Source organism: Lingula anatina, chromosome 6 (assembly GCF_051362555.1).
Source record: "Lingula anatina isolate TDL-2025a chromosome 6, LinAna3.0, whole genome shotgun sequence".
Lineage (NCBI taxonomy): Eukaryota > Metazoa > Brachiopoda > Lingulata > Lingulida > Lingulidae > Lingula > Lingula anatina.
In genome coordinates, this window is record NC_141772.1 from 6,431,344 (window position 1) to 6,448,719 (window position 17,376).

The 17,376-nt window shown below is 33.6% G+C and overlaps 1 protein-coding gene across 2 annotated transcripts; it reads right to left on the reverse strand.

The window, feature by feature from the left end:
• Positions 1-71: 71 nt before the first annotated feature.
• On the reverse strand, positions 72-17,242 carry LOC106178366 (uncharacterized). 2 transcript variants are annotated; one of them, XM_087015895.1, is made up of 14 exons: positions 17,074-17,162; positions 16,023-16,131; positions 13,942-14,196; positions 13,010-13,116; positions 11,998-12,136; positions 11,469-11,572; positions 6,995-7,057; positions 4,729-4,896; positions 4,223-4,353; positions 3,530-3,669; positions 3,227-3,311; positions 2,876-2,934; positions 2,514-2,630; positions 72-2,245 (listed from the first exon to the last, which is right to left on the reverse strand). In XM_087015895.1, exons 3-14 carry the CDS (start codon positions 14,125-14,127, stop codon positions 2,165-2,167), a joined length of 1,380 nt encoding a protein of 459 aa, XP_086872021.1. In that variant the 5' UTR covers positions 14,128-14,196; positions 16,023-16,131; positions 17,074-17,162; the 3' UTR covers positions 72-2,164. The 2 variants fall into 2 exon arrangements, with proteins under 2 accessions (XP_086872021.1, XP_013416966.2); XM_013561512.3 differs by lacking the exon at positions 16,023-16,131 and having other exon boundaries at positions 17,074-17,242.
• Between the last annotated feature and the right edge of the window lie 134 nt (positions 17,243-17,376).

The window sequence follows — 17,376 nt, forward strand, 5'->3', positions numbered from 1 at the left end:
ATTAAAATCCAAGGCCTTTATGAAAAAATATTCACAAAGGTTTTTAAATAGAAAAATTGACAAACCAATCATGAAATGGATAAAATACTTTTTTATTCAGATAAGAAAATTGATTAAAATGTGCATTACTTTTTTGCAATGATTAACTTTTTTCACTTGCTATTAATATCTAATATAATTATTATATTGGTGTTATTAAAATAGTATATTTTCACATATTTTACACATAACATTAGTACTACATTCATAAATATACATGCAAAAAATTGGTTAATGTTATACTTCTAAGGCACTGTGACCCTCTGCAACCTACAGCTATATTCTGCTGAAACAGGTAAAATGTGCAACCCATCTTATAAACAATAAATCACTCAAAACCCTTGGGAACAGTGACTGGACATAAACACTAATACTGACAAACACAATCCTCATAAAATGAAGTAAGAAATGAAAATAAAACCTCAACTTGTAAGCATTTATGCACTTTTTTAATGTTATATGTTATACCAGAATCTAACAAAAATAACTCTTGACTACATAACCTCAACACTAAAAGTCAAACACAAAATTAAAGGCAAGTATTTGGCATAATATATAGAATTTTGGGACATGAAAGATATGCAGTTGTGACTGATATATTTATAATAGACATCTCTTTTAGTGATACAATATGCATACATGAACTGTATAAGACAAACTTTGATATGCACATTTCTCTGCATAATATATTATCACAAATAACTTTACCAGATCAGAATTTCACCTTGCTCCCATAAAAAACAGTTATAATTTATAGAACCAAGTTTTACCCTAATTTCATAAAAGATCTTACATTATGAATAAAATTATGGCATATTACAAATATCTTTAAACCAGGCTATCAAATAAATTAAACATTAATTAATATTTATAGGCAGGAAGTCTCAACTGTCATTTTAGTAAAGTACATTCTATTTCTTTGATTTCTTAAAATTAGATGTACAATCAATCATTCACCTTGATATAATTATTGACACAAATCACAGAATGATCTAAACAAATTCAGTTCTAAAGCGTGATACCAACATATTAATATAAAACCCATTTTATAAGTCTGCCCAATTGTTTTAACTAAAAATTACTGAAATACATTTTCCAAAGTGAAAAGTTCAGAAGCAAAAGCATTTTTACCATTTGAACACAAAATATGAATTTTAATTCTGAAGTTCTGTATCTAGATTTTCATTAGACTTATTTGGGGGTAGCCTAAATTTCATCCCAAAATACAATACAGTCATCATGATCATCACATCACAAGCAAGCCATTATAAGAGCATAAATGGCCAGGGAAAACAATACATTTAACCTTATTTCTTACAACATCAAATTTTTGCAGTTAAACTAAGTGATCACTAAAACAATTCTTGGGTGACTTCAATTTCTGCACAAAATTTAAAACCATACTTATATAATCGGTATAAAAATATACTGTTAAACTGCATAAGTTGTTAGTAACATGGTGATTTAGCTTTGTTTAAATATCTCTATGAACAATATGCTGTCAGTCAATTTGTCCCAATAGAAGGACTTTACCCATTAAAAAAATTCGATTCAGCAGACATGGGACCTTTCACTGGACAAAGGTGTATTGTACAGAGATAGGGGTTAAAAATGGAAACTCAAACATACATCATGTTTTCAACCTGCATAATGGCTGTTGTCCAAGAGCTTCTCTTAACGAGCTGTTCAACATTCTATCTGTATAATGGCTTATAAAAGGCCCTCTTATTCCACTACTGCAGGTTAATCACATATATATATTTATATATAACATCAACACCTGTTCCATATTACCCAATATACTCTCATCAAACTGGATCATAAAGTACCAATGGGAACAGAAAATGCTTTTCTCCCCCCCCCCTCCCTCCCCCAAAAAGGTAAAAAAATAAAATACCTTTATTAAAATATGTAAGTTAATAAATTCAATTAAAAAAGGTTCTCATAACAGCACCACATTCCTTTCAAACACACAAAGGAAGACAACCTCCTGAAAGAGAAGAACTCCCATCCTTAATCCATCTTTGACAAGATAACACAGACAGCTGAACTGATGGACTCCTGTGCCCGAGTCAGGCCTCCTGTTCATATTCTAGTGCTTCTTAAATCCTCTTATTCTTTCTTATTATCCACCCACAGATCTCTTGTTTACAGACTGCTGGACATGCTGAATCATAGTCCAAGGCTCCATGTTCACATTAGATACCTGGAATACATACAAAGCAACTGAGATGTCTGCTGTTCATTAACTGACTGATAATTTGTTTGAAAATGTACAGGATCTTAACACCATATAGTAATTAGACATTTTGATAATGTTTAACTTGGTGCGTAGCTGGGCAAAGTCGTAATTTATTCTAAAAGCAAAGTATGGTTATGCAAAATTCCTCCATCATGTCCTTAGGTAATGAAACTAACTGCTACTTAAAGTAATGCTTTGCTTCTACTGGTTTTGTTACACGTCAGGTACATACCCCATACATTTCCATGGAGCTCAGGTCCCCCTTGACACTGGAAGCGGAACCCCTGCTGGTGATTCTGGCAAAAGCTGGCATTCTGCCACGATCAGCATTCATATATGAATCTGGCACCTAAAAACCAATCAGAGTTGAGGAAACATTTTATCAACCACATGACTGATCAATCAGAGTAAGGGAAACATCTATCGATCTGGGACAAGTTATATGGCAGACGGCAACAATGTTTCAACTTCTGATGTAATCCTGGTGGTCAGTGACATTCGGATTTAAATTATATGATCAATAAATTGCCAATTTTCACTTTTGATCAAAATGTTGTTTTACAAGAGTCCTCTCTGATCATTCACATTACTTACCAGACTTGGTAATGTTATGGCCATGCTGAAGCACAATTGGTCCAGGTCGTCTAAGTATGCTAAAAAGAAAAAAAAAAAAGAAACCATGGATTAAGGAAATTTTCATCTTGAGCAGAACTTAATGAACAGTAATGCTCCAATTATATCTTTTTTTTTTCATGACATGTGAATAGAAATCTTGTTATAAATCTATATATTTCATGTCTGTTTCAAGATGCATCTCTCCTTCAACTTGTTAACTGAGAACTAACTCTTCTTGCTATGCTGACACAGTAAATTTTAGACAGGAAATGAACTCTGTGTCAGGAATGCATTTTCTTTCTTTTTCCTTGAAATTCTAATACTCCATACTTCTGAGCACATAATATATCAGCCTGAAGAAATCTGTGTTTGGAGTCCTGCTAAGAACAATGATCTCTGTCTCATGTTTGGGGTTCTGGAAAATCAAATTACAGAAAACTAAAACACCAAAAGTCTCAGTCTGATGCTCTTATTGGGGACCAATAAATGCTACAAAAATCTACTAAAATGTCACAGATTGTTAATGCACTTTATTTAAATAAATTGAAGCCATATGAAAATAATCACTTAATTATCTATAATAGGCCTGTTTTCAAAATGTTAACTCACTACAGCAGTCACTATCCAACTTACAAGATTGGCAAAAGCAGTGGCAGTCCCCAAGTCCACTGTGAGTCCCAAAACCTGATGAAGTTCCTTCAGTTCCTTGAAATAGTTGCTGCCAAATTCCCTAAAATACGTTTCTCCTGCCCTGCGCCATAACTCTTGAGCACCTACAAATATGAAACAATGGATTAAAATGCTGACAGAAAGGATCATAATAAGCATTTTTGAAAAGCAAGTATGGAGATGTGATTATGATCAATTTTTAGTGTGATAAGCAGCAAATATCATTCCCTTTATTGTCCCACCCGCTGCCGCCATAATTGTAGTTACAAGTCACATGCCACAGAAATCACACAGACAACTGAGACAGTATGTACTAATGTCTTCAGGCAATGACACCAATTACGTTAAGGGCTAAATGTGGGTGCATTCACAATATAATGAAACTATCGTACTAGGTAGTTTAAACTAACTCTGTGTGGATTGTTGCTGAATACAATCAGATAAAAAGATGAACGTGCCCCCTGGTGTTGAGTAGAAAAGCTCCTTATTGCACAATTACGAGGAAGCAAGAGCATTTGTGTGCATCTTATTGCATTCAGGGAGTCCCTTTGCAATTAGCCAAAACCACCTAGTACAACAGATTTATCATGAATGCACCCATAAAGGGTGATCAAGATTAAGGACGATCTTTTTAATCAAACATTGACCATTGCTTACCATAATACTGATCTGGCCGCACGTTAACATGTATGTGTGGATGAATCTGACTGGCCATTGCATGAGGAAGTAAGTCCCAAAATATTATGGGATAGACATAGTCCTTTTGGATGGCATTCACATTCTTCATCCTGGAATTGGACATGAAAACCACATTTTGTCAAATCTCTGCCTCAATAACTGAACTATTGCAAAATTTACATCAGAAAAGCTGTTTTTTTTCACCTTTTTATTTCACATTTTTGACAGAAATTTCATTTAGAAATTACAATACAAAGTTAGGTCAGTAAAATTTTATAAATAAGTTCAGTAACTGTTTCAGCTTTAGACCAGCAAACTGCTAGAACCTTGGGGTGCCAAGGACAGGAAGGAAAAAAAAATTAGATTTGCCCGCTTCTGCTTAACTAGGACCCACCAAGCAACCTTGTAGTCTTTAATAAACTTCTCAATGACAATATATACACCAAACTGATTCAACTTTTTCTTTTCAGCAATTAAACCTTTACCATGAGAGCCCGGTGTTTGTCATATCCAAGAACTCTTCTTCGGTCCATTTGAGTGGATGATGGTTCCTCAGTAACACCAAACTGTGCCACCTATCATACTTAAAGGCATTAGCTACACTGTAGGAATGCTTGGACTCCACTCGACCAAATGGATCCAATGCGGTGAACCTAAAACACCAAGAACAGGAGCAATTAGTGTGCCACCTTTTTTTTTTTTTTTAAAGGATTTTATTTCCATAAATATTTTAATGCCAGCTTCATTCCTTTTCAATCCAAGTAATCACCAGTTACACTCTTTTGGCATGTATTAAGCTGCAGATTTAAGTAATAAGTTAGATGCAAAATTTCATCATGTGTTTGTTTTGACAAAAATCCCACCTTTCTGCTTAAACTTAGCATCAACCTCAAACCCACAAATGTTCAAGTTCCTATGAGAATTATTATTACTATTATTATATTTATAATAATACTAATTATCATTATTATTGTTGTAGTTTTCTTAGTATATTGGGGATTTTTAAAGGTATTGTTCTTGTTATTTTTATTATTAGTTTTTTATTGATATGAACACCCTTTTAAACAATCACTATCACTAGAAAACAAGCCAGAATGTTCAATAACATAAATATATAGAACAGGGGTCATTTACCAGCATTATAAACATTATCCCTGCTACTCAATCATTGTTTTTTTCTGAGAAAGCATTAAAGCAGTAGCTTGGTTCATACAAACTGCCACATGGCAAAAAAGCACTAGTCAACAATAGAAATATGTTTCTTTTATGTCCAATTTATTTAGTACTACGACTCTTGTATAATCAACATTATACCCAATAACCTACACCCCATTCTCATAGATTAGATCGACCTACATTGGATCGACCTAACTCCCTGGGGGTTCACGCTAAATAGCTGTCAGCCGGGCGGACACGAAAGTTAATTACCCCTTAAAGCTTGTAGTAGGCGGGGACGGACACTTAAGGGGGATTATCTGACAGTAATCTAGTGAGACTCCCCGCGGTGATAGATCGATCTAAAAGTTGTGAGAACAGAGCCCTAGAGAGCCCACAAATGTAAAAACATTTAATGGTCAATAAATTACTGTCTCATTTTCATTCATTTTCATGCTAGTGCATTTTATTATGACTATGGCTAAAAAATTTAAACTAAAATATATCAATAATTTTTAGTGGGATATATCTTATAAAAGATTTTAAAAAGGAATACATTTAACATTACATACAGTAATAAAGATACATTTCACTAGTTAAAGGGATAATAACTCTTCGTTTTGGCCAAAAAATGAATTTTCCTGGAGTAAACAACAATTTTCCCATACTTACCAATAGTTAATGGATCCATTTTTACATTCAAAGTTAGTCCCTGTTTTTTTTTCTAAAAAGTTTGGTTTTTTGTTAAAATCTCTTAAGAGATTATAACAGAGTATAGCCATCAATGAAGGTCACGTAGTCTGAAGACAAGCTCAGATATCAGAATAATAGCTATAACTGCTGTTTTTGTCGTAAAACAGAATATATTATATTTATATGAGTTATTCACAATGTTTTTATTGTGAAATATAGACCTCATACGAAGAGTTATTATCCCTTTAATTGTGTGACTTTGTGGCAGCTGGAAGGGTAAATTATTAAACAGCACAGTGACAATCTTTTTTTTACTGTATGGTTACAAGTATGTTAGAAATTTACCAATTACGATATTTTTTTACTGTATGGTTATACAGTATGTCAGAGATATACCTATTCCAAAGTCGTGTGATTGCAGATACAAAACTGACAAAACATGGCACTGTGCAATTTAGTGGTGTAACCCAACCTTATCATTATCACAAACAAATACAATCTCAAAATCTGGCTAAATTCAGATAAATTCAGATTAAGAGCTGGTTCTTATATCTGGCCTAGTTTTACATATAATCAGTTAGGTATGTTAGGTGGATTTACTGTGCGTGGAACCTTGACAGATGCCCTCTTATATAATGGGACTTGCTAGCTCCCAGATGCTTGATATTTTGGTGACTACATTAACTGTGGATTTATTTATTTATTTATTTATTTATTTATTTATTTATTTATCATACCATATATCTTTCTCCCATTTACAGTAATATGTAGTAAACTATACAAAGTGTACATCTATTCAATATTCATTTCAATCTAAAAAAATAGTAAAGTCATTAGATATTTATTTCAAGGTATGAAAAGATGGATGAAGCCGTTCTGTATATAATTTATCAGAGAACAAACCTTTTATAAGATCCTTCACAGAAGTCACAATTCTGGGCAGATTCCTTGGTTATGTCTTCTACACTGTAATTAAAACAGTACGAATCTAATACATTGAGGCTGACATAAAATATCAAATTATTGGAACATTATTAATTTTGAAACAGTAAAGGTATATAGATCCTTTATTTCACATGTAAAAAATTGTTTACAAACATGAATGCCTGAAGACTCTAATCTAGTATTTAAGAAAAAGAAGAATTAGAGTCAATAAATGACTACCAGAAATGCAAAGAAAGATGAACTTCTTTACTCATTTCATTGGTTGCCTGATACACTACAAAAAATCCACAGTTAATTCTCAGGTCAAATGAGTAAGCTTCCATTCTATTTTAATTTGTTCTGAAATCTTTAGCCAAGCATTATTTATCATTTGCTTAACATCATCAGAATTTATCTGATTCACTAGATTGATTTGAAAATACCATAAATAATCAATTTCCACCTGCCCTTAAGAAGCAGGCAAACTACTCTAGGGTGATCAAGATTATAAATAACCACTACCGTTTTTCACTACAGTCGTGTTTCCAGTGAAGGTAAGTCCACCTAACCTTGTATCTACTCAACAGGTAGTCTCTTTATTCCATCCACAGTATTCAGTCAATCTATCATTTAATAACTCCTCATAATTACAACGGTGGATGGAGAGACAATAGATAGATTGACAGGATTCTACTGATTAGAAATTGCAATATCATATCAATCTGAAACATGAGATTGATCTGTAATGATCATGAGCTAGGTCAACCAATCTTCACTGGAAACAGGCCTTGAAACTTTATTTGTGCCGAGACATAGGAGTGGAGAGATAAATGCCAGGTAATTAAAATATGCACTTCCAATACAACACGTACCAGTATGTCTGCCATTTCAAAACCAATAACACTTTCTAATATACTTCGTACATCATGTTTCCAGTCAAACTGTATCATGACTTCCCATTCCCTACTGACAGGTGATCTTATTATGACTAGTTTAATATAAGAAACCGGTCTAATAAACTCAATCACAGATTCTCCACCGAGCAAGCTGCTAACTTGTGGAAGAAGTAATGTAAAATAACATGGGCATTAGCTGGATTTCTGATAAGAACTGGATTTGGTTTACATAGTAAGAGGGAACAAGGCAGCAAAGCTGTCAAATGTACAGACAAAAAGCAGGAAATAACAAAATAGGCTACTGTCAATTCTGATGCAAAAGTACATTATGTTAAACTGCAAATTCAACATCAAATTCTGATTATGCTCAACAGGTAATACCAATGTAAGTAAAATGTGTAACAAACATAAAGCTTCAGGCCCATGGGAGTTCAAGTTCACCCTTTGAAAATGTAAAAGTTCCAGAAAAAGAAGTCAATTAGACTGCTTTTCCAACTCAGGCTGCATTTTAGTCCTGTATTTCTTTTTTGAAAGTTTGGCAATCATAAGTAACATGGTTTTCCCATAATGGTCATCATGGCAGCAGCACCCAAAATTGTGTTTTCTTCTATTCTGATGCAATATTACATAATGGTTACCAGCATAATGACAATCAATTTTTAATAATAAAATATACGTATCATGGATTTTCAGAAAATGTGACAAGCATGGGTCTTCAAGCCTGTGGAACTTCAAAGTCACACCTTGAAAGTGTCAATATGTGAAAAATTAAAATTTCACAAAAAAACTGTTTAACTGGCAGATTGCATTGCCTACTGAAGCTATATTTTAATCCCATGTTTCTTTCCTGTAAGTTTGAGAACAGTAAGTGACATGGTTTTTCTTAAATGGTCATCATGGGAGCAGTGCCCAAAATAGGATTTTTTCAAATTTTGATGCAATATAACATAATGTTTAACAGCATAATGACCATCAATTTTTAATAATAAAATATTAGTATCATGGATATTCAGAAAATGTGACTAGCAAAGGTTTTCAGGCCCATGGAACGTCAAAGTCACAACTTGAAAATGCCAAAATGTAAACAAGACAGCACTGTTCTGAAATGTTTTTTTTTCCATTTTTAACATTTTTTTAACATAAAACAAAATTAACAGTTTACTGCCATTTTTATATGATCAACTAAGAAAATTGATGAGATGGGAAAAATATCAATAGAGCAGTGTTAAATGTCCAATTTCTTCCATTCTGAGATTCTGAACATAGTGAATGATTGAATCTGACAAACTGCAATGATATGAAATTATTTCCATTTTTGAAACTTTATTACACAATACACGATAACAAATTAACTATCATTTTTACAAAATCAACTAACAATGTTGTAAAGATGCAGGAAATGTCAAACAAACACTTTTAATATCTTATTAATTAAATAATGAAACTGTTAACATGCCTAGGAATTGAATCTGAGAAAATGTGAAAAAACAACATAACTTCTAAAATAATGGCCCGATTATGCTGATCTTTTAACTCAACCTGCGTTTTAGTAAGATAGATTACTCCTGTGAGTTTCATGACAACAGGCCTATCGGTTTTCCTTGGAATGTGTTTACAGTGTTGCATATATGCTGAAAAGTGAAAAATAAAGCATAACTTCTACAATAATGACCTGATCATGCTGATTGTCGAACTTGACCTGCGTTTTATGAATATTCATCAGCTCTGTAAATATAAAACCAAAAAGTAAAACTGCCTTCCACTTATCGTGTTTACAATGAAAGTGCACGGCGCCGGTGACGGTGACGGCGATGACGGAGACGACAGACGCAGGTGATGGCAATATGTACAGACACATATATATATATTTACTGTACTGTTTGAGAACAGTAAGTGACATGGTTTTTCTTAAATGGTCATCATGGGAGCAGTGCCCAAAATAAGTTTTTTTCAAATTTTGATGCAATATTACATAATGTTTAACAGCATAATTACCATCAATTTTTAATAATAAAATATTAGTATCATGGATATTCAGAAAATGTGACTAGCAAAGGTCTTCAGGCCCATGGAACTTCAAAGACACAACTTGAAAATGCCAAAATGTAAACAAGACAGCACTGTTCTGAAATGTTTTTTTTCCATATTTAACAATTTTTAACATAAAACAAAATTAACAGTTTACTGCCATTTTTATATAATCAACTGAGAAAATTGATGAGATGGGAAAAATATCAATAGAGCAGTGTTAAATGTCCAATTTCTTCCATTCTGAGATTCTGAACACAGTGAATGATTGAATCTGACAAACTGCAATGATATGAGTTTATTTCCATTTTTGACACTTTATTACACAATACACGATAACAAGTTTACCATCATTTTTACAAAATCAACTAACAATGTTGTAAAGATGCAGGAAATGTCAAACAAAAACTTTTACGTATCTTATTAGTTTAATAATGAGACTGTTAACATGCCTAAGAATTGAATCTGAGGAAATGTGAAAATATGCTGAAAAGTGAAAAAACAGCATAACTTCTACAATAATGGCCCGATCATGCTGATTTTCGAACTTGACCTGCGTTTTATGAATATTCATCAGCTCTGTAAATATAAAGCCAAAAAGTAAAACTGCCCTCCACTTATGGTGTTTACAAGGAAAGTGCACGGCGCCGGCATCGCCATCGCCATCGGCATCGCCATCGCCATCGGCGACGACAGACGCAGGTGATGGCAATATGTACAGACACATCTGTGTCTGTACATAAAAAGGACAAACTTTGTGCTTTTCAATGACTCTGCAAACCAAAACAAGAATGCTTTTTTTTCTGTTTGTATATTTTCTTTAAATGAAGATGAAAATGTTTGAATAAGATGTAGATACACTGAGATAATTGAGAACAATTGATATAAGGGTTAATCTATATTTAAAAAAAATACTGATTGTATTGATATATACATCAAAAAAGCACCTAGACACAAGTGCAATGTTCCCTCATGTTTCCCCAGTAATTATTCTAAATTTAGAGGAAGTATCAGCAATAAATGGTCAATCAACAGATACTCTCTAGGCTCACTTATCATAATGATTTTTCCCAACTATTAAAGTAGGTATGATAGAGATCTTTAATTTCATATGTCCATTAACTCTTAAACCCCAACTAGATCGACCTAACTCCCTGGGGGTTAACACTAAATAGCTGTCAGCCGAGCGGGCATGAAAGTCAATTACCCCCTTACAGCTTGTAGAAGGCGGGACGGACATTTAAACCGGATTATCTGACAGTAATCTAGTGAGACTCCCCACGGGGATAGATTGATCTCGAATCTATGGGAATGTGCCCTTATACTCCATTTTATCTCTTATATACCACTATTCACTTAAAAGTGTCTGTTTTAGAAGGTGCTGCTCATCATGTGAACTTACTATTGCCTATCCTCATGAACATGGTAACTTACTATTGTCTATCCTGATGACCATGGTAATTACTATTGCCTTTCCTCATGAACACAGTAACTTACTATTGCCTATCCTCATGACCACGGTAACTTACTATTGTCTATCCTGATGGGAAGTCTTGGTCATGGGTCTCTTGGCTCGCAGTGGGTTGTAGATGGTGTGTTCTGATGTCAGTTCATTAAAAACTGATGTGATGACCTGTAGCACATGGAGTGCAGAAAAAGTAATGACCGTTAACACAGAGATTATAGATATAATAGAGAGTAAAGAGTCTAGACGAAAAGCATACATGGATGACCAGTTTGGTTGTGGCAGATAACTGTCTAAAAATTTCCCCCCGTGTCTGGAATTTGCTCCCCTCCATCCCTCAGATTTTCGTGATAAAATTTGACCCATGGTAGTAACTTCAATTACCTGTTCACCCTACCACCCTTTATAAGGTGGAGGAAGTTTGCCTCATTAAATATTGTACCTGAAGGATCATGGTAACAAATATAGTACCTGAAGCATCATGGCTGTTTGAATTTAAACAAAATCTTTTTTCTAGGGTTTTTTTTCCTTTTTTCTTATGAGGCTATAAGAGAAGAACTGTAAATTAACGGTCTTTTTAAGCTTGTACTCACTTGATGTGTCACCTCTTTAAATGCATCTTTTTTGTTCCCAAGCCATTTGTTAATCTTGTCTTCAAAGCTCGCAGGAATGATGACATTGGTAGGTGTTTCTCTTACAGAAAACACAAAATTGAACTTCCTAAAAAGTTCTCTGAAAATAAAAAACAGCACATACTGGGTACAGACATTGAGCCAGACCACAAAATCAAGTAATTAAGCCATTGCAATAAATGGGAGATCTGAACTGAAATGTTCATAAAAACATGCTTTTATTGGCCGGGCCTGTGGTTCTAGCTTTTAAAACAATGTGTAAGTCAAACTTGTGAGTTCATTATCTTCATTATTTTATATGCCTAACACAGACGCCGACAGATGACATGATACTGGTACCTCTGTCTGCTTTGCCTATCCATAATCTAGATCTTGAAAACAAACAAAGTATTATCCAGCCTGGGAAAAGAGGCCAACTAAAGCAGCCTCAAATACCAGCAGTATCAGGCAACAGATAACAAAAGTAACTTGAATTCATGCATTACTTGTTCACTGCTAGGGTCAGGAATGATGTATGAAAGGCATTTACAGAATCTTTCAGTTATTCATTTTTAATATTATTGAAGTGCAAGGAATCAGCTGGAGAAATGAACATACAAAGGTTATTTATACAGCTGCAGATAAGTCACGAAATGAAATTTATAGCCATTTCAGTCAACAAAGCTGCATTGTTACTATGTACAAATGAGCATTTTCTACATGGAAATTACCAAAAAAAAAAAAAATAATAATAATAATAAAAATACAAGTTTTACTGTATATTGTATATAGTAAGAGATTACTAGTACTAACAGTTTGGTAAGAAAAACCTTCATAAAATTTTACTGTGAAATCACCATTGTGAAATGTTTGTTTACAGTGAATTATATATTGAAGAAATTTGATTTAACAATAATAATAATAACACCAGCAACATACTCAAGAAGAACAAGAATAATATCAAAAACAACAATTTGTTAAGATCTATGCTTACCTGCATTGACTGTCTTGTGCATTTTCCCACTGTTTCAGAACATCAGCCAATATGCCTATCTCCATCTGTTGATATTCAGTGTAGAAACAGGTCTTTTTAAACCAGTGCTGTAAGTAAAAACAGTATCACAGATAGACTTAAAGATCTACTAGTTCATATGTTTTCACTTATGAACCATTCTGCCATATTCTTGAAAAACTTAATAAATAATGAAAATGGCTTCAGGGAAACAAAAGGGCACTTCTCCCTTTTTTTATTATAAAACTCTGCTGCATCATACTTTACATGTGTAGTATAGCTTATTACCCAATGTATACATATTTATAAGTTTAGTATTTTATACAGCATAGAAAACAGTCATATTAATGTAGAATGATCCTGCTGGTGACACAAGTGTGTTACAATTTTGGTTTTACGCAACAATAAAATTTACATGTTTTTCAATAAAACAAGTATAATTTTCTGTCCTTCTTTTAAGCATAGTGATATACAGCCACATTAATTTCTGGTTTAGCCAATAAATGCTTTTTCCCCTCACTAACTATTATTTCATCAAGTGGCAGAAATTACTAACGTCAGGTTAGCTTTTCCAACCTTTCTAAAAGTAAAAGCGTACTATAGCATTTCTTGTTAATGTCATTTAAGAGAGGTACTTTTTTATTTTAGTGCATTTGTATATAGGTCAAAACAGACGTCATTTGAAACACATATATCAAAACCTGAGTAGAGCAAAATTTTGAAGTGTCACAACTAATCCCCACATAAACCTAAAATCCAAGGTGATTTTTAGTCTCTATAAATAATATTGACAAAATATATGAAAATTAGAAAGTTTCTTGGCAGAAGGTACTAACACTCTTGCTGGATGAGACGAGTTAAAATGACCAAATCATAAGCTGTCTCATTGATCCTTTTTTTTCTCCAATACTTACATGCGACCTGCTTGGATTATTTCTATAATCTGGCCACACAGAGTAACCCTGGAATGATCTCTGATATTCTCCATGATTTTTATCTGGCCGTTTCCACACAGACAAAAAAGGCACAAAAATCAACGCTGCCAAAAACAGGCCTCCTGCGCACAGGGCAACCTCCCTCTGTCGCAGCTTGATGAGCATGGTTGTAAGTTTTATGTCCAAGCATGACCGCAAAATGACTCTACATAGTTGAGTGGGCCAAGTTCATCCCTAAAATGAAATACACCGATGTCCATTACCGCAATTATACTTCCTCTATTGGCCTAAATGAGTATATAAAATCAACTGCAATATTAATGTGACCATTCAATATTCCTGCATCATATATATATACAGTAATAATTTAGTAATAATGTCTTGAGTTAAGCACCTTCGTATTCATGAGACAATTTATACATAATCAGCTTGTATCTTCACACATAAATGCAGAAGCCAAAAAGGAATGTCCAAATAAACCTGTGGACTAATTTTTCACTTGTGGTGTTTGCATTTTGTCAAACCATTATACCCAAAAACTCTACAAAGGCACAGTATAATTTCTGATAAGGCAAATGTATCTCATATCTAAATAATTCATGATCACAGTTTTCTCATGCTGGTACTTCTTATGTTCTGATATGATCATAATAAGAAACAGCCTACAATCATTTCATAACTTAACAAATGCTTACACTATTACTAGTACACATTTGCTGATAAGGCCAATCAAGAACAGATATTTATGTAAGTTGGTTAAAGGGATAACAACTGCACAACTGCATTTTGGCCAAAAAAATGGGGTAAAGGACAATTTCCCCATACTTACCAATTGTAAATGAATCCATTCCCACATTCAAAATAAGTCCCTGTTTTTTTTTTTTTTTTCTAAAAAGTTTGTTTTTTTCGTAATAATCTCTTAAGAGATTATTACATAGTATAGCCATCTATGCAGGTCACGTGATGTGATGGCAAGTACAAATTCCAAAATAATTATGTTAACTACAGTTTTGGGGGCAAAATAGAATTTACTGTATTTCTATGAGTTATTTACAATATATTTGTTGTGAGATATGGATATCTTACGAAAGGTTGTTATCCCTTTAACTAGTGGCAACTCTCTGTAAACAAGGTTGGTGCATTGCTTCATAAAATATATTGATGTAATGAATAGCTTTTGATGACATTTTCAGGAAAGGTCACAAATAGCCAAAGGAAGAAATGATTAGATTTTGGTGATGAATTTATTGATTAATGGCTAATTATTAGTTAATTACTGGTCTTTGTGGAGGTTGTCCTCTCCAAGTGCTTTTCTAGTTATAATCAATACATTTTAAAAAATAGTGGAACCAATAATACCATGATAAGCATCATCCCCAAAATATATAGAAAATAAAGCAACTCATGGGTTAATATAGTAGCAAGGAAACATTTTGATTAAATAAACAAGTGTAAGTAATCAAATAATATTAGTTTGTCAAACTGCATGACCATGAGAAAATTTGTTGATAAAAAAGAATTTCACAAATTTTATGTTTTTTTTTTTTTTCTTAGTGTTTAGCTCTTAATACACTAACAAAAAAGACATTCCTCATAAACAATAAGTTCGGTATAAGATAATGCAGTTGATTTTGGTTGGAAAAAAATATTAAAAGAGTACAAAGTATAATTATAAATTACATATTATTAATTATATATTATAAATATAAATCTGAAAATGAAAAGATAATGGAAATAGAAGTCAAGCAGTCTAGTCCTCCATGCATTTCATATACACAGCATTCTAGCAACAAAACCAACCTTTTAATCTTGGTGTAACATAACAACAACAACAAAAATGATAATAATCTTGTCTTTACATAGACTTACTAATTCATCTTGCAACCATGCTAAATAAAAATTTTAACTGCACCTAGTTTAACATGTACAGGCTATTCAGCAGTATTAACATCCTTGCTCTGTGGCACTTTTTGAATGGCGCTGCTGCTTGCCAAGCTTTACATAACTAGTATAATATATGTATGTATTGTGTGCATATCAGGTATGTCAATGGCACTTACCTAGTAATGCTAACTTGACACTTCCAACAAGTTTTGTATTGCAAGAACAGTGCATCCAGGCATAGAGGGTATCATCTGGGTTAACAAAAGGGAAGGGCTGGGCCTTTCACTGTACCAATATCAAAGGCCAGCTGTGTGAATGTTTATTGTTGGGCAAAAAGTCTCAGTTTACAAAAATGAATATGTACACAGCTATATAGTGAAATACTGGTACCTATGAAGGGTAGCAGGGACTGTAGTAAGAAAAGAAAATTAATGGGAATCTATGGGAATTTGACAACATTCTTTAAATGCTTTTAAACTGAAATCAAACTTTTTTATGTGTTATGGTAGACTAGTATGGTAGTCTAATGACTTTCTATGTGGTTTTGAGGTTTATCAACCTGGCATTAACCTGATTTTACTACTGTAAACACTCTTTTAGTGACCAATCAAGATAGTGCCCTACAGCGTGTATATACATGGGGCAGTATGAATGCTCACCCATCTCTGTTCATTCTTGCCACATTGATTTTACTCAGGGGCAGGAGGGGGGGCTATCAATTAAGTCATCACAAAGACTGTGGGGTAATTATAGTACCTGTTCACCTACCTGTACTGTTTACCTTAAACTCCGTTGTTACCAAGTCGGTCAGAATGAACAAATCAAACTGTCAACAGGTAAATCAAAATGTTTAGATATCTATCATTAATGAAAGCTGTCTTTACTAAAAACTGAGATCTAATGAAATTATTTTCACTTTTTTTTTCTTTCAAGGGTACAAATAGGACGATGTGTAAGATTAAGACTATCTAAGATACAGGGTGATTAATTCAATGTACAACAAAGGATTCATACGTCAAAGCCAATTGGAAACCTCAACCACTGACGACTGCTTTGCCAGAGTTGAGTACAACTCAAGTTCAACTTCAAGAGATGTACCTTAATTGAACCAACTTGCAATATTAATGTCGATAAAAATGTGTTATCTAACAATTACTAGCATGCCTGAATGCACTTCAGGCTAACCTGGACGCTGCAAATCAAACAGAGAACATTTTGAACCCTCACCTGTTCACCAGAACTGCACACCCACGCCACCTTGGCCGCCTGTGAAGGCACCAGCCTTGTCACGTTGATTTCACCTGGACGGATAACTTCTATCGTAAATGTTCCGATAGAGGGCAATACTGCTGGCAAAGGAACAATATATCGAAAGTAGCGTATAACTTGCTCCCCCAGTGTCTTTTGATAACTTAATTTCAACCCTGAGACCTAGAAAAAATATTGATCTTATATCTATTTTAGTTGAGCAGAAATAACAGACTTGCTTATTGTTCACATGGCAATTAATTTTACCTGAAAGCGCTTCTT